General features: G+C 40.7%; 1 protein-coding gene across 1 annotated transcript in view; it reads left to right on the plus strand.

Moving 5' to 3' along the window:
• The window catches only part of EXOC6 (exocyst complex component 6), a 142995-nt gene that overhangs the window by 23810 nt on the left and 100057 nt on the right, over nt 1-19128 (plus strand). The window contains 7 exon segments of the mRNA XM_006029422.3: nt 5323-5406; nt 5506-5552; nt 5919-6039; nt 8780-8851; nt 9482-9579; nt 12018-12123; nt 14278-14387. Of these exon segments, the coding sequence (XP_006029484.1) occupies nt 5323-5406; nt 5506-5552; nt 5919-6039; nt 8780-8851; nt 9482-9579; nt 12018-12123; nt 14278-14387 (638 nt within the window).

A 19128-nucleotide genomic window follows, 5' to 3' on the forward strand; every position in this document is an offset into this window, starting at 1 on the left:
GCCTAATTAATCTCTCAGTCACACCTGTGCTACCCCCACTGTCTTCAGAGTATGCTTTTCCGAAACCCGCCTGTGTAGTTTTTCCTTCCCTTACTGCCTACCCTGGGTTTGCACAGATATACATGATTGTAACTTACAAATCTGTTGCGGATGCACTAGAAGAAATAGAATTCAGTTCCATGCATCAGCTGTATTGTTTTTGCAGAGCTAATAGAAATAAAAAGAAATAAAATCTTGTTCTTGTCACAGAGTCAGGAAATTAAATGCATAAAATGAAGACAGCTTCATTCTGTCAGCCAGTAGTTTTGGATGGTTGCAGTAAGGGTAGCAATAAACCCTCTGGGCACCACATAGGGAGAGAGGTGGGAGTGTATCTGTGGGTGACTACTTAGTGGGTGGGGCATTACAGCCTGATTTATTAATGAGTCTTCTTCCTAGCACTCTTCTTGCAGTACAGACATGAGATCTCTTATTTCTTACCATGACACACCAGTCTCTAATCCTTGTGCAGGTCTAATTTACCTGAGGGCAAATAGCTAATTAGGCACTTGTGCCTGTACAGCACAGGACTCCATACTTTGAAATAAAAACTTTAAAGAAGGAATTCAAATATCAGCTGTGTTGTAGAACACTGCAGCTTATCCTGAGGGACTGCTTCAATTTATTCTCACTATAAAATTGTATTACATCAGTTGTTATTCTCTCTCAGTGGAGAGAAAGTGGGAATAGAAAGAGGAGAAAAGGCTGATTGACAGAATATTTGTAAGAGGCTTAAATTGCCCTTATTCTTGGGCTTCATCTCTCATTAATGCATAACGCTTGTTTTAATAACCACCTCTCTGGCATGAACTGCCATGTCAGCATTACAACTCAATACCTCTGCTTCTAGTGGAGATGTAATCCTTATCCACCTTCAGACTCCTTACAAAGGGGTGATGCTCTCTTGGGAGATCCATCATCTGAATTCAAATTAGGGAGGTATTTGAAGATTATTCACTGTTCAAGATGGCATAGGAGGTGTTAGGTTCTAAATATGCCTTGGTACCATTTGTTACCCTATCCTTTATAATTCTTTTATCCTTTATAATGGAGTTCCTGGGGCCCTTGTTGGAAACACATTTCTCATGTACCATCTCATGGGGAGAATGACCCAGAAGCAGACTACTCCACCTTAAATACTTACTCCTGAGATTTGGTGTCTTGAGGAACCATTTGAAGACAATGTATAATCCATGGGGAAGGATATTCACAAATAAATGGTCATTGCCTCCTTGTTTCCAGGAAAGGTGGCAACTGTGAGAGCTTCCAGGAACTGTGAAAGAATGTGACTCAAATCACTCCAGATCCTGCTGAGGATGCCCAAGAAGCTCTTCTTAAGCCATTACATGTTTTGCACACGTCCATGTTGGGAATTCATTGAAGTCTGTAATGCTGAACAGATGGATGAGAGAAGTTCTATAAGTGGTTGCACAATTCAGTTGCAGCCACTTTCCGTGTCCATTTTAGGGATTTATCTCAAAAGAAGCTGCTCCTTCCTGGAGTGGACTTGCATTTCTCTCACACAGCTATAGAAAATATTCCTCTGAAACGCAGGAAAAGAGATTTTTTTAACTTCAACTATTGCTTGATACCAGACACCTTCATTCATTATATAAAATTTAGAATGGTCACTTCAGCTTCTGTGATGCATTCACTGGATTTATAAGACTGGTCCATGGCTCTTGACCTTCAGGATGCTTGTTTTCATGTTGTCGTACATCCAGTGACAAAATGCATTTATGATGTCTGGTAGGTCAAAACTATTATCAGTATAGTATTGACCTTTTCTTTTGACCTTTCCAGTGTAGCAGAGGTGTTTATGAAGGTTTCAGCAGTGATAGCCACATACAAAAGAAAATCAGGAATAATAGGTAACCTGTGCAGCTAGGGATGGCCAGAGAGGGCAGTGGAAAACAAAGATTTATTTATTGATTCTCAATGTATAGAAATGTTTATTACAAAAATACATTAATATAATTACATAGTATAACAATTAGTAATTACTGTAGAGGACCATTTGATTAAATTCTTCAAATACTTGAAGGGCAATTATAAAGAGGATGGAGATAATCTTTTCTCTGTGGCTGAAGGGGACAGGACTTGGAGCAATGGCCTCAAACTGCAGCAGGGGAATCATGGTGGTGGTCAGGTATTGGAACAGGTTGCCTAGAGGAGTTTTGGAATCTCCATCCCAGGAAATTTCCAAGTGCAGATTAGACAGACACTTGGCTGGGATGGATTAGTCAGGGATGATCCTGCCTTAAGCAGGGGGCTGGACTAGATGACCTAATGAGGTCCCTTCCAGCCCTACTTTCCTATGATCTTATATATCAAGACAACTGTTTTATGGACAACATGTTTTGTGGATGTTTTTCAGAATTAGAAATAGAGAAGCTGTGTGGTTTGGTGGTTCTCCAGTTTGAGTCTCTGGCATCATGTTCTCTTCATTAACCACTTGTAGAATCCTTTTTAAATTTTTTTTGCTGAAAGGATGAAAGATTGCCCTGCTTCTACCAAGAGGTTAAATTGATTTGGGGATGTATGAGATTATTAGGAGTTGGCTAACTCGCATTTTATTAGAACAGACAATATTAGAACCAGTAGTACTTGCGGTTTTGGCCCAAATGAATGGCACAGGCCCAGCCAATGGGCTGTTTGCTGTCTCCTCCTAGCCCTATGTGCCAGGATTGGGCCTTGGGGCCCTGTGCTCCTGGACCCAGCTCTGGGGCCCTCACTATCCCCTCCCACTCCTTTGTGCTGGGTTTGGTTCCCTGGGGTCCTGTGCCACCTCTGCTTGGCCCCATGTGCTGGGATTGGGCCTCACGCTGCCCTGTGTGCCTATGTCCAAGAGTCTCCCCATAGGTCTGTGGGGAGCCCCGTGGGCAAGATGATAAAATGCTGGGGGCCAGATCAGGCGTATGGGCCAAGGGTTGAGCACCCTTGCTTGACACCAATGCACATCCAGCCTCAGCTGCTTCTCCAAGAAAATATTCCCATTATTACCTGTCAGACTCCCACCTTTACTAGATGCTGTATGCTGGTGGAAACATCCAAGTGGACTCTTCTTTTGGCACAGCAGTCTGCCAAAACGTGTTTAGACAAGTTTTCACTCGCTCCCTCATTTAGATAACAGCTTGGGTATCATAAACTGTGGAATATACATATGAACAAATGCTCATAGAAGAAAGAAAAGTTATTGGAGAGAGAGTGGCCACTCTCACAGGAGAGTTCTCCTGTGAGAAACAGGAGGGCCACTCTCTCTCCAATCTCTCAGTCCTGATCCTCAAGGGAAACTTACACAACACTTCCCAGAGACGAGCCTATGAGCTCCATTTCATCAACCTCCTGGATACTAGAGGTCATGGACTAAACACAGACATTGGATTTTTGATACATTATAATCTGCCTGGCAACTGACTCCCCAGCCCAGCCGCTGGCTTCTTTACTTTTCATTCCATCCAGGAAGAGCACACACCGACTGCTGAAACTTCCTTAGCCTGATGAAGGGTTTTTGAACCCGAAAGCTTGCTTAATAACTATTCTCCAACCATTTGGGTTGGTCTAATAAAAGATATCAAATTCACCCAAGGAACCTTGTCTGCCTATGTCCTTAGACCAACATGGCTACAACCTAAACCCCTGCAAAGTTCTGTGGAAGCATAAAATAAGCAGAAGAGTGATTTGAATCAGGAATTGATTATGAGCAAGATTCCAATAATTTATCATTCATCAGAAATTCATACCATATAAAAATAAATGTTTATTCATATGGATTATGCTAATCTATAGTTATATGATTATGTATTTATGTACATTTTAGAAACTCTGGAAGCTGGAGATCCCAAATATGTGGATTGGACATATTTTGTTTTGGCACTCCTGCTTTTGCGAACATGTCAGAAACAGGGTTGCTTGCATTAGTCTACTGATACATTTACTAAAATCTTTTTTCTTAAAAATTATGCTCAGATTAATGCCCTCTTTTGTATACCATGGTGTCTTAATACCCATAAAGTATTTTACATATTAGAAAAATCAGCTAGTCCCTTTCACAATAGAGATTTCTGTTAGAATCCCATGCATAGAGATTTCTGCTAGAACTGCATGCAGACATGATTCTGAAAGTGGAATTGAACAGTTTCCCTCATAGTAGCTTGATTGTGCACTTAAAAATGGCATCCTATTTGGCTGGACATGAATGATTTCCCTAACCATAAATATAAGTGACAATAATGTGAATAATATATTACTGTAATAAAAGTTGCTCTAGTTAATATGTATCCCACAGTATGTAGCACTTGCTGTTTAAAGCAAAATTTTCCCCTGTTAAGCATTGCTCTTGTGATCAATAATCTGTATTTTTGTGGAAAAAAAAAAAAGATTACATACTTAAATATACTAATTTCTAACTTTGAGGGTCATTTTTTTACTAAAATAATACAGGATTACAAATATCTGCTATCTCCTATATTTTGATTTGAGGCCTCTTGGTACCTCAAGTAATGGAAATCTAAATAGCTAACCACATGAAGACAAAATAAAACTTAAAAGTGCAAAGGTGCTGTATTATTTTTGCATACATATTAGGGGTCTTTAATAGGTAACGAGCCAGTGTTGTAATGATTTCCGATGCAGATATGGTTCCCGCTAGGCGAATCCTCTTAATGAGGATGCCAGTTTGTCACTTGAACTCTTCATAATGTAATCATTAGGCATAGAAGAAAATAAAGTTTGAGTTGAAAAATCCAAATCTTTAGTCATTATGTTTCCTAACTTTGAAGGAAGGACAAGTGAATACAAAATATCTTTTCAAAATATTTTGCTGAAAGAAAATGAATAAATTCATATGTCAGGAGTATATTATGAATCACTTTAACATTTATAGTATAACTCAAGTTTACAAGCTACAAAAAGTCAATATACAAGTTTGCCTTGTGTTTTAAAGAAAACATGTAAAAGGGACCCTTCAGCAGCTGATTTTCAGTGACAGAATAGTAGTTTTTATTAACTATGATAATTAGTTTGATAATTGCTTTGGTCATTTTCAAGTGTTTGCATTTGGATATCTGTATGGAAAATGTAGTCTCAAAGGCACAATTCTCCACAGAGCAATCTGTGGATCACTTTTTTTATAAGCTCTTCAGTCATTTCATCCATGAAGAATGTCATTAATGTCAGTGGGAGTTCCATGTGTGGAATGAATGCTGACTATGTGGTTGTGACTGAGAGTAATCTACATTTCTGTTTTTTGACATTAACCACATAAGGTCTGTCATGTTTTAGGGTGATGGAGAGACTTTTGAAAACTACTACAGAAAACAAAGACGGAAACAAGCCAGATTGGTGCTGCAGCCACAATCGAGCATGGTAACCAATATCTTATTAGATTTCACTGAATTGCCCTTTTACTTAAATCTTTAGTGGCACTTTTATACCTAAATGTTTTTCCCCCTTTTTTATTTAAAGCATGAAACAGTTGAAGGTTACAGAAGATATTTCAGTCAAATTGTAGGGTAAGTTGCATTTTTTATTATGCTAAAACCTCTCAACTGCAAGGTCCCACCTTCATAACAGTTGTTTATCTGATCACATGAGTGGTGGCTGCTGGATCTGTGTAGTAGAAAATTCACCTGGCCTGCATTTGAATCCTTTCAGTGTAGTGTCACACGGGGACTGTCTATGAAGCTGGGTGCCAGTTGGCACAAGTTGTACTTTCCACATTGCTTGTTTGGCAGCTGAACAACATAAAGGATTTGATGCAAAGCCTGTTGAAATTCCAGTTTTGATGTGGGTACAATCTGTCTATACCTTTATGTAAAAGGTCAGAATTTGTACCTTTTGAAAATGGTTGTTGGTGACTTAACACATTTTTGTTTTAGTTTCTTCGTAGTGGAAGATCACATTTTACATGTGACCCAGGGATTGGTAACTAGAGCATACACTGATGAACTGTGGAACATGGCACTTTCAAAGATCATTGCTGTCCTTAGAACCCATTCAGTAAGTGAAAAGACCTAGTGGTAATACACCTAAATCCGTTTATTTAAAGATCCTTAGTGTATTTAAAAGTAGGATAATGTCAAAGTGAAAACTTACACTGCCAGCATTGTGGGTTTTTTGTGATTAAAAATTGCTCAGATTTGGGAGTGAGCCTGCCAACCTTTTGTTTTTCCCAGCAGTATCAGGCTGTGAGCTATAGCCGCGGGCTATTTGCATAATCCTCCACTGATTCACAACTCACAGGGTCCTCCAAACATGTTCTTAGTCCAGCAGTTTAGAATATGCAGAGTTAATCTGCTGTTATTATTGCAATCTGTCCTCATTAGTCTCAACTGACCTCTTCATTAGATCAGATTGAATAGTTCAGCACTGAAGGCACCCCCCAACCGAAAATAGTTCCTAATTATCATTCCAAATACCCTGTTTCCAAAATAAACTCCACCAGCAAAACCCTTAGAGCTGCCACTTCAGTGTAATATACCAGAGTAATATACAAGAATACCACTACTTTCTGAAACAATTTCAAAATAAAACTATTTATTGGGCCACATCATAAATAATGGGTGTATTTGACAATGACACCATTAGTTTCCCACTCGTATTTACATTGAAATAGATTACTAAAATTGTGAAATGCTGAAATGTAATGACTTCAATTCCAAATTCAAATGTGTGTGTTAGTATTTTTAAGTATAATTGTACTCCTCTACTAGTGACAATTACATGTCCTGAATCTGCCCAAATGAAAACTAAATGTCTGCATACTACCGCCAATTCTTCCCCTGAGATGCAGTAAAATACCATTACTGATTGTGGTTGACTGAATTTTTATCCTGATAAATTACTTCAAAATTCACCAAAGGGTCAGAGCTGGCATAATATTTAGTAAGTAATATATGTACTAGCCTTTCCCAGGCCTCCCTGACTTCAACTCGTGCAAAAATCATATGCTTAAATCATAGAGTTTGGATTTTGCCTCCATATTATTTTAGGTGTTCTTAGATTTGAAGAATTATATATGTTTTATAGGGTATCCAGGTTGTAGCTGTATTGGCCTAGAGGAAAAGGCAATCAGGACTTGTAGAAGAGATGATATCTTTTATTAGACTAACAAGATTTTTGTTGCTCTAATTAAAGATATCGTCTCTAGTATGAGTCCTGATATGTTTTATAAGTATTTTAGGAAGAGCTATAAATATTCCACATTGCAACTACTATATTTATGCTTGTTGGGAATATTACTTGTGAATGCCAAGTTAAGTTTTATTTCCAACTTCTTCTCATTTTAAAATGTGTTAGTATGGTTAAGGGGTTTAGGTTGTAGCCGTGTTGGTCTAAGGATATAGGCAGACAAGGTTCCTTGGGTGAATTTGATATCTTTTATTAGACCAACCCAAATGGTTGGAGAATAGTTATTAAGCAAGCTTTCGGGTTCAAAAACCCTTCGTCAGGCTAAGGAAGCTTCGGCAGTTGCTCTGTGCTCTTCCTGGATGAGCACACACCAACTGCTGAAGCTTCCTTAGCCTGACAAAGGGTTTTTGAACCCGAAAGCTTGCTTAATAACTATTCTCCAACCATTTGGGTTGGTCTAATAAAAGATATCAAATTCACCCAAGGAACCTTGTCTGTCTTAGTATGGTTAAGTTGTTAATCAATTTCTAAACCACATACTTTGCACATTAGTTGGATGTTTGATTTGTAAAAATCTGAAAATATAAAGCATTAAAACATACTTAAGTTTCTTTCACTAAAAATAGGATTCTTTAAAGGTTTTTTTTAATATAATTGACCTGACAAATTTCTGATGTGTCCCCTCAGGATACCTAACTCCTTCTTTAGTTCAAAGAAATACATTATTTTTGGGGCAGCGGTATTAGGGGATGACTAGTGCTTAAATAAATATATCTTTTACTCTTTGAAGTTGTTTCTCTTTGAAGCCAAAACTTTAACATATTTATGTACTTACTTGGAGACCAAAACATGCAACTCTATGGTTAATACGTCAGTAATATATTTTTGTTTTGCACAAACTTAAGTTACATGGTCTTATATTTGTTTAAATTTCTTTAATACAAATACTCAAAATTAGGAGGTTAAAGTTAAGCGTTTAATTCCTGATAAATGTGTGGCTTACTTTTCAGACCTACTGAATAGCAACAATAAACTGCAGGAGTCAACACCTCTGATAATGAAGTTACAGTTAATTAGACGCTTAACTATAGATTTTGATACTTACCATTGCACAAGCAGGCTTGCAGATGTTAGCCTAATGTTTAGTTAGTCATTGCATTTCTTTTTCTGCTAACAATGAGAAACTCTTGAAAATAACACATTATTGTTAACACTCATTATAACTGGGCCTAGTATTTGAAAGCAGATCCCTCCCGGGTACAATTTTGGAAAGTAAAAGCACATGGTTATATTTTTTAGTGAATTGGACCTTCTGTACATCACATTCACAATAGATATATCACTTCTCATATTCTAGCTTGTCTTTTCTGAGCTATATTATTTATGATAAACCCTGTAAGAATTTTAATATGAACAAAATACTGCATTGAACTGAAATAACTGAAAACAAGTACATTTCTCATATGCATACATAGAAACATGTACAAACACAATAACTTAATTACAGGTATAATGTTTAGAAGTTTTAATTTACTGCATCACTAATATTTGAAAATGCATTTGCTATCTTTGGAATCACTTTTACAAAATCCATATTTCTTATTTCCAGTCATATTGCACTGATCCTGATCTTGTTTTGGAGCTGAAAAATCTGATTGTGGTGTTTGCTGATACTTTGCAGGTTGGTGTCATTTTGGGCATTGAGTTAAAACACCTAGAGCAAATTCTGCCTTTGGATTATTTAAATAACAAAAAATATCTTTCTTAGCTTTCTTCTTCTGGCTGCTTTTGCTTAATTCTACCCTCTTAATTAGTGCCTGTGTCTACCATGAACTAACCAAATGTCTGGTTTAAATATAAATCTGTGTTTTGGTCCCAGTTTTTGTAACGAGTATAGAAACTATTTGATGGCTTTACAAATGTGCATATTCTAAAATTGTGTCTTGGAAGACTAGATGAACTTCATTGTTCATCTGTCCTAGAACTATTGGACATGTAGACACACTGAAGAAACAGATTAACTCTGTCTAGTTATGTAGCAAACTTGAATATTTAATAGGAATTTGTCACATTTTGTCAGGATAAATGTACTACTTCTGGAATAAATAGAGAATGTCACTTTTACAAATAAGTCATATAATAATTTATGTAATATTTTAATAGTACTAATGCATGTAGATTCTTGTAATTTGTACAACGATATGTTACAAAATTAGATGACAACATAACTTCTCAAAATCTTGATGTACTATTAGATCAATTATGGTGGTATTTCTTGAATTATTTATCCTTTTTATTTTTTTTACTTCAGGGTTATGGTTTTCCTGTGAATCGACTATTTGATCTTTTATTTGAAATCAGAGATCAATACAATGAAACATTGCTTAAAAAATGGGCTGGGTTATTCAGGTTAGTATTTCAAAATGAACAGAACATGCCTCAAATGCTCTTTCAATTAAATTTGGTTTTGTTAGTAATCATGTCTTTTTAGACATTTTTCTATCTAATTTCCATTTTTTTCATCAAGTAGTAATTTTCTAAATATTAGTTGATTCAGTACAGCCTGACTCAATGGCTAGGGACAGAAATTACATATAAACTGGTATAGGTGATCAGAAACTAGTTCAAATCTATAACACAACGGATGTTCAGTGCACATAAACCACTTTCAAAATGGCCAAAACCTGTTAAAGATAAACCTGGATGGATGGTAGTGTCAGATTTAACTGATTTAGTTTAAATCAGTGTATTGAGCTTCTGTCCCAGATGCCCTCCAGACTGAAATTAACTCTCAGTCCCCCAGTATTCCAGGATGCTTTGCATCTCCCTCTAAACTCTCCCCCTCACAGAGTGAGTGGGCTAGCCTTGGCCCAAGCTGTCTGCTCCAGCCAAGCAAGGAGGCATGCTCTGCTGTCCCCTGGCTTCTGGCCTAAGCCACTGCAGGCATGTGGCTGCATTTCCAGAATCAAAAATGAATGTCTGTTCACTTGTGTATTGATTTAATCTACATAGCATAGACTAACCTGCAAAGATTGAATTGATTCAGTCTCAGGCTTTTTGACTATCTGCACTTAGCTAATAGGAGAAACGTTCTTTTGGCTAGTGTATTCATTTGTATTCCTCTTGGCTAGGAACAGGATGCATTTGAAATAGGTGCTCTGCTTCCATATTTTCCTTGGATATGATTAGTGTTCCACATTCTCAGTTTTTCGTTTTTTTTTTAATCTGGGAATTTTTGGGTGTTTATCTTCAAAACACAAAAACTGGGATGAACTTGGGGTTAAAGGAAGAAAAAGGAAAGAAATCAGTTTAAATCTGGGAAAAATTGGCAGTGAGGGAGGGTGGGAGTAAGCCTGGGACTAGAGAAGGGGCTGGGGGAGGACCGCGGTGCAGCCTGTCAGCTGCTTCCGGGGCTGCAGCATGGAGCAAAGTGTGGGGAGCTGTCTGGGTGCAGGGTGCATGGTGCAGGGGGGGCACAGCTCTTTTTGCTATGTGCCTCTTGGGAGGGCTGTGGGCTGGGGGGCGTGTGCCCCTCGATCTGCACGCGGGATGAGAGCAGACTGCTGCCTGCCCTGAGCACTGACCAGGAAGAGCCTAGTGCTGCCACTGGCCCCAGGCTCTTCCCAGTGCTCCAGGTGGGTGGCAGCTTGCTCTTGCCGCAACCTGCTACCACTGCAGACGGACCATTGGTGGCACTGGGTTCCTTCCGGTGCTCAGGATGGGCAGCAGCACTGGGGGGGGGGCACCTGACCCCAACTGTGGCACCTCCCAACCCCGTGGGCCCATGCCGAGCACCTGGGTGCAGCCCCCTGCCACTCCTGGGGGGGTTGGGCTCTCCTGCCCACCCCCCCAGCAGGGCTTGGGGCTTACAGCTCCCAGCACCTGGGGCAGGGCTGAAGCTGGAGCTGCCAGGGTGCAGGTGGGACCTGCCTGCCCCAGAATCGATTCCCGCAGTCCAGCCCGCCCCACCTGGGGTCTGGGCCGGGAGCCCCATGCAGTTACTCCAGGCACCTTCCCCCCGGCCCCCATGTGGCCACCGCCCCCCCCGGCATCTGGCTGGAAACTTGTGCCAGCGGAAACCAGCACAGTGGCACTTTTAGCTTACTGGGACCACCCACTTTTCAGGTCAAATCCCTGTTAACCAGCATGAGTGGGGAATGGACCATTCCCCACTCATGCCGGTTAACAGGGGTTTGACCTGAAAAATGGGTGTAAATCAGTAAAAAATAAATTAGTTAAAAAAAATAAAATCAGGGAATTCATCAGTGAAAATTGGTAAAAATAGAGAATGGGACACTAGATATGATTTGCCAAGGGAAAAGAAAAGATAAACTTACAACTAAGGGTTATATTCTATAGTCCTTCAGGTGGAAAATGAAGTCTGTATGTGCCATAGATTTGTTTACAGTGAAAAAAACAACATTGAGCTTGAGTATATGCTAAGTAACATAATGCTAAACACTCATTGTAGACAGGAACTGTCATATTCAACACTGAGAGCTGGGCCTGGTCAAGCCTAATGTATACCACTTGACATGAAATCCTTATCTACATTGATTGCTTAGCTGTATTCTACATCATGCATATTAAAACCTGTTCTAGGGTGACAACGTTTTTCAGTTTAAAGGTAAACAGTTTGGGTTTAGGTGGTGGATGGGAGACTCATAGTTACAGAAAGTAATAATCAAATTTGCCAAAAAGCAATTGGGAGTTATGAGAAGATAATGAAAGTAGTTCACCCATTTTAGAACTGAACGCCCCCATACAATAAGTAATTTGTGTACAATATTTGTCATTATTAATACATGTCCTGAGTTTTGCTTACTTTACTAACTCTAATTGAACAGAGATATTTTTGAAGCAGATAACTACAGCCCTATTCCTGTAGCAAATGAAGAGGAATACAAAATAGTGATTAGCAAATTTCCTTTTCAAGATCCAGAAATTGATAAGGTAAGAACTTTTATATCATGAAAGTTTGCTTAAAACCAGTTAAAAAGTCTTAGGACAGTAATGATTTTTGTAATTAAAAAGTAATTAAAGTATGACTAGTATGGTAGATTAAAAGACTAAATCATTTTCATGGGTAATTATCTAGTTATAAATAAACATGAAAATTCAGACTATAGTCATTTATTCTGAAATTTTAGCGAGTAATGAAATGTATTTTGTAAACAAATTAATCAAGGTTTATTTATGAGTGTATTTTTTATTTACAATTCACTCACGTTTTGTTGGAGCATATTAGGTTTCATAAAGCACAGTTTGCACATACTGTAGCATTACAAAATGTGTAAAAGAGCTAACTTGCAGCTATTAAAACAGTAAGCAAATTTTCTACATTAATGACATACATCCCTGTTAGTGCCACATAGCAGGCAGGAGAACTTGACTTTACCAGTTTTCCAATTTTCTTCAGCAATGTCTTTCAAAATCATCTTCAACATAATGGTAGTTATTTCATTCTGAATTTTAGCAGAAGAATGTACTATTTATGTTTTTTCAGAACGCTCTCCAGAGTAACTTTGAATAATGAATGTTGGCCCTCCATTATCTTAAAGGTTTATGAATTGTTCAGGGTAAGATCCAAGTCCTTGAAGTTTATGATATCTTAATCTATCAGAGGCAACTCATTTAACATATCAAACTGGCTAATTTTCCCAAGGTTATTAAATAGTAACTTTTTTTTTCATTTTTGAAGATGACACCAAAATAACAATTGTGGCAACTGAAAAATAGATATTCTGATTAAATAAATATAATCAAATTCATAACGCATTAATGTTATTGGGGAGCCAAATAAATTGAAAGTATAGAATTTTAGATAGTTGTTTGCATGTTGGGTTAATAAGTTTTAGAACTTTCCTGATGATAGCTTGAAGGGGAGGGAGGAGGTGTTCAGTATGTCCCATTCTACAATCAACTACCACTGCAGATAAACCCTGGCTGGCTTCTGTCTGTGACGTGGTAGAGAATGTGAATGTAGAGGTTCAACCTGTGCTGACCCTGTGCTGGAGTCCTTATAGTTGCATGTAATAGAACCCATTTTACTATTTCTATTTTTTTTTAAATTCACAGTCAGAAAACAAGTATAAAACAGGTTTATAGTTAAAATGTCTGACCCATCACTGTTGGGGTGACACTGGACAAAATACAGAGGCTCCACATGTTTATTCCATGTGTTGGCAAATTTGAAGGCTGAGGCGTGGCTTGAAGAACATCAGATTAAGTAACTCAGCTTTTTAGCATATGTAGATCTTTTATGAATTCTTTGTTCTTGCATGATAGTAAATCCCTTGTAGGTAATCTCAGTTATGAGTTATCATTATCCTCAAACATGGGTAAAAATTGTCAGCGTGCTGTAGTTGGGAATATTGCAGTGAATATTGCCCCTTGCCTCCTGCATGGCGTACGCCAACTCCTGGAAGTGAGGCAATGTAATTATGATAAAGTGATGCCAAGTCAGTGCCCGGAGATACTTTTAGGTGTGCATGTTGTCATGTGTTTGGCGTCACGCTAACGCAACAATATTGTCCCATCTCTAGGATTTGACAGTATGTGCACAGTATGAGTGAGTGGGTGGGGATACTTCACAGCACTGCCCTGGGCACAGCACCAAGGCAGTGGAGACATGCCCATAATTCCCTACTCTGCTTTGAAAATCTCAATAATTTTTTTAAGTTGGGGGCAGTTACTTCCTGGATTTGAGAACAGGATATATTTTCTCTCTCTTACCATTGAGTTTCTCTCTTGCCTGTTTAGATTGAAACCGCTTTGGGACAGGAACTGTTTTTTTCTAGATGGTTGAACAGTGTCTGGCACAAGAAGATCTCAAATTTGGCAGGGGTCTCTAGGCTTTAATAAATAACTAATCATTTTGTATTTTACTTGCTTGTAAATTATTTTTAAAGTTGTAGTAGTTGGTCTGCTCATGTGTCCCTGGTCACATACAATGAAAAGTAGAAAAAGAATATATTAAATTAACCTATCGTATTCGGAATTTCTTAGATTGTGTGTAATGCAAGCATTTAATTAGGTATTTAGAATCTAGAATAATTAGAGTCAGTGTTTGAAATGTAATGGCTCATTAATGTTTTGTTTCTCTAGCAGTCCTTCCCAAAGAAGCTTCCAATGTCTCAGTCAGTGCCTCAGATTTATATCCAGGTTAAAGAGTTTATATATGCAAGCCTTAAATTTTCAGAGTCACTTCACCGCAGGTAAGTTTGATAAAGCAGTGTCTGTGTGTGCAAGTGTGTACACGTGCACGAGTGTTATATGCAGGGTGCCCATATGTTCCCATTTAGCTGGGATACTCCTGGATTCTATAACCTGGTTCCAGCTGATTGGTCAAAAGTCCCAGGCTAGAGTCCAGTGGGACAGTGGAGTGGCATGGTGCACTCAGGTGGCCAGGCAGGCACTGCTGCTGCTGTGTGGGAGCAAGGATGTGCCATGTATAGGCAGGGTGGCACTTGCTTTAGTCCACCCGCCTTGCTTCTGCACAGTAGCAGCGATGTCTGCCTCCCTGTTGGACTTCAGGGACTTTTAACCAACCAGCTGGGACCAGCCTACCAAATCCAGAAGTGTCCCAGCCAAACCGGGATATATGGTCATCCTAGTCATATGTATATATGTAAACACACATAAATGGAGGGGGGTTAATTCATGATATATGTATATCCATAGTTTTGCATGATAAAAAAATGTACACATTAAGATAAAATTTCAAAAAATAAATACTGAGTTAACTGTATGGAGGTTTCCCTCTGCTCTGAACTCACCACATACCAGCTTTGCCTTCTTCCTTGCCACTCCCTGCCCCCAGTAAGCTTGAAGGGGTAATGGGAAGCTAAGAGCAAGGTGCGTACTAGATGAATCCATGAAAATGGAAATGCAGAGTCTTTGCCTCAGATCTGGCTTAGTGTATGTAGAACAGGCTCTACACATCTGTCCACCTGCAGCATAAGAGACTCATAGAGGCAGTAAGTTCATCTCATTCATAACAGAATGAAAAACCGTGCCGTGAATACAGTGTTGATACAATAGCTCTGCATGCTATTGACTAGTTAGTGTTCTTATCCCCTAGGAATTTAGCATCCTACCTGGGAGGATATGGAGAGGAATTTAATCCCCTGAGAGAGGCAGAGCCCTCCAGATCCTGGCAGACACCCAGGGTGTTAAGTGGTATTAAAATACATCTACAGGGGATGGATCCCCTAGATCCTAGCATACATATAGAAGGGTAAAGACCTCTCTCCTCCAAATGGTATGGCCCCACAGATTCAAACTAACAAGGAGACAGGGAGAGATGGCTGAGACACCTTTAAAAGATCAGGGTATCCCAGATGCTGAGGCACACATGCAGAGGTTATGGAGAGGACCTAGATTCTGAAAGGGACATGGGCTTACCACAGGGATAGGCAATTATTTGGGCTGGAGGGCTGCTTACGGAGTTCTGGTGAACTGTTGCGGTGGGGAGCGGGGGTGCTGACCCAGCCCAGCAGGGGAGGAAGGGGAAGCAATTTTGCTGTCAGGCCCTGGGCTATTTTGCCCTGGACCGACTGCTGGCATTGCTGGATGGAGCGGGTGGGGTCACCATGGAGACTGTCCTGAGACCCCCGCAGGCAGGGCAAGCCCAGCTGGGTGGATGGGATACAGCCACGAGCAGGTGGGGGGAGCAGAACGGATGGGTGGGGCCAGGGCTTGGGCAGAACCACGATCTGTTCCCCACACATCCCTGCCACAGGCAGTGGTTCCATGGGCAGTGGCTATACTTGGCCCCTGTCCGTGGAACTGATGCCCGTCACTGGGACTTACAGGCAGTGGATCGTGGCTCTGCCCTAGGCCCGGCCCTACACTGCCCTGCACTGCACTTGGTTTGCTCATGACTGTTTGTGGCCCAGCAGTGTGGGGTGACCCCAACGGATTGTGATCAGCCCAACCCAGGAGCAGGGCAGAGCTTGTGCCTGTGATCCAACCCTGTTGCCCCTAACCCAGCAGAGGTGCATGCAGGCAGCCCCAGTATAGTACTGCTGCTGAGCAGCACAGCCTGACAATATGGGGCAGTTTAATCCAGTCACAATCTGTTGGGGCCACCCTGCGCTGCCAGGCTACTAGCAGCCATGATGTGAACCAGCTGCAGTTTGGGATGGGGTGGGGCCAGGCCTGAGACAGAGCCATGATACACTCCTCACACATCCCTGTGACGGGCACCAGTTCTGCCAGGCGTGGGCTGGGCACAGCCACTGCCTGTGAAACCAGTACTCATCACAGGATCGTGTGGGGGAATGGATCACGGCTTTGCCTTGGGCCTGGCCCCGGCCCCACCTGCTCAGTCTGCTCCCAAATGCTTCTTCCCGCCCACCCGCAGCCATAGCCCATCTGCCTGGATGTCACACTTAAGATTAGGGTTGGCAAGCTGGTCTTTTGGCTGGTCAAATATTGTCAGTTGACTGCATATTTTTGACTGGTCAAAGATTATAGCAATTTTGCAAAAAACTAATGCTTTTTGTAGTTTTATTGACAGAAATGTGATTTTTTTTTTATTGTTGTTTGACACATTTCTTAATGGAAAATGTGTGCTTTATTAATGTATTATGTGGACCTATTGGCAATTTTTTACAATTTTTGACTGATATTTGACTGATCAATTGACATAATTTTGTTTGACTGGTCAAATACCCATCCCTACTTAAGACATGATTTTAACCAGTTACTCACATCTTAAGTAGTTACCTGGCCATTTGTTAATGAAGTTAATGGTGTGATTAAACAAGGAATAAGCCACAAAGTTATTAAACAAAATAATGCCAACTCAATGTAACATGGTTCAAGACCCCACTTTTCCACTGTCCAAATCCAGTTTACCTTGGAGTCACTCTTGATTGAATCCTGTCATACAAAGAACGTATCATGAAGATGAAAGCAAGGGTGAGCACTCATAACAATATTCTATATAAGCTCACCAACTCAAAAAGCTCATCAGCCCCTCAACCATCTGAACTACTGCTCTGACTCTCAGCTTTTCCTCTGCTGAGTATGCATGCCCTGTAGGGAAGAGATCCATACACGCTAAGCACCGTGACCCCATTCTGAATGATAGCTGCTGATGCATCACAGGATGTCTGAAGCCCACCAGCCTAAACAGCATGTACCTTTTGGCTCCACCTGTCAGAAGAGCAGTGGCCAGCAGGATAGAATGGAGACAAACTGAAGATGCGAGACACTCACTGTACACCCATCCTTGACTACATGAACATCTGAAGTCATGCAGGAGCGTCCTTACCAGCACCCAACCTCTTGATGCTATTTCAAAGGAGACATGACTATAGGTGTGGAACAAGCGGCTGAAGAAAATACCCGACAGTGAAAAACTGGACGTTCCAGTGGGCAAGTCTTTACCACTAGGGGCTGATGAACCCTGGCAAAGGTGTCAATGTCTCAACTGCCTATGTACCAGAGTAATGAAGGAACGATAGGTTTCCCTCACTTTATGCTGTACATGCGTTCCTGGAAAACAGTGCATAACTCAAATTTGCATAAAGGGAACCCACTTTACAACGTAACAAATAGGGATTCATTCCAAGTTCTCGACTGTACTGGCCCCCAGACCCATTTCTACCACTTTTACAAGACAATTTTGGTACTCGCCAACAGCAGGCAGTACACACAAGCACAGGGCACTATCATAATGGGGATGGCAACTACAGAAACACATGTCACAGACAAGCAAGGAGTACAGATCCACACAGGAGACTATATTTTCGTGCGTGTCACTCCCACAATGCACCGCACAAAGCAGCTAACTCCAGGATTCCACCACACCAATTGCATAATAGTGAATTTACCTTGCATATAACGATTTTTTGGTATAAAAAAGGTCATCGCATAAGAGCGAAATTGCACATACAGTACCCACATAAATCTAGGGAAACCTGTAATGAAGAAGTGGGGCTATACCACTGATTCAGCCACCTGTGACTGCGAAACAGAGCCTCAGACTAAGGTTCCTTCTGCAGTGCCCACTGCTTAAAGACACATGCAGTGAAAAATCTTGCAAAGTACAATAAAAAGTGATGTATGAGCTTAATTCTGGTTAGCTAACCAGAATTAATCTAAATCCAGTTTAAAATAGCAGTGAAGACCAGGCCATTTAAAATAGCAGTGAAGACTAAGCCAACTTTAACTTGGGTTAGCAGCTTGGTTAAAATTTGTTAAGGATAGGCTTACATATCAGAGAGGACTGACTGTAGCTAGGGGTCTAGAGGCAGCTGGCTGATATAACGGAGAGATCACAGGGATGGCTGCCCTTTTTGCAGGCTGATCATGGCAGGGACCCCCATGCCGCTGGCCAAGGGGCCCTACCCCTCATTGATTGGTTGTAATGGCAACGGGGGATGACGTGGTAGGAGACCTACAGATCGGTGGTCACCTGGGGGACAGTGATCACCAAATAATAGAATTCATCATAAGACGTTGAGTGGGTAAGGTAACTAGTAGGGTGAAAGTGCTAGACTTTAGGAAACCTGATTTCAATGAACTCAGGCGTTTAGTCAAGGATGCACTGCAGAGTAAGAGTTTTGAAGAGATGGGAGCCCAGGAAGGGTGACTGTGCCTTAAGGAAATGATCCTTCGGGCACAGAGGGAGACGATCCCGATGCAAGGAAAAAGGGAGAAAGGGGCCAAGAGGCTTCCTTGGCTGACCAGAGAAACCCAGAGCAGCCAACGGGCAAAAAGGGGGGCATATAAAAAGTGGAAACGGGAAGAGACTGCTAAAGAGGAGACTACCTCCTGTGCTCGTGCTTGTAGGGAGGCAGTTAGACAGGCCAAGGCTACCATGGAGCTGAGGATGGCATCCCAAGTTAAGGATAACAAAAAATTGTTTTTTAGATATATAGGGAGTAAAAGGAAGGCCCAGGGAGGAATAGGACCCCTACTAGATGGGCATAAGCAATTGGTGAC

The sequence above is a fragment of the Alligator sinensis genome, unplaced genomic scaffold, assembly GCF_000455745.1.
Source record: "Alligator sinensis unplaced genomic scaffold, ASM45574v1 scaffold472_2, whole genome shotgun sequence".
Taxonomy (NCBI): Eukaryota; Metazoa; Chordata; order Crocodylia; family Alligatoridae; genus Alligator; species Alligator sinensis.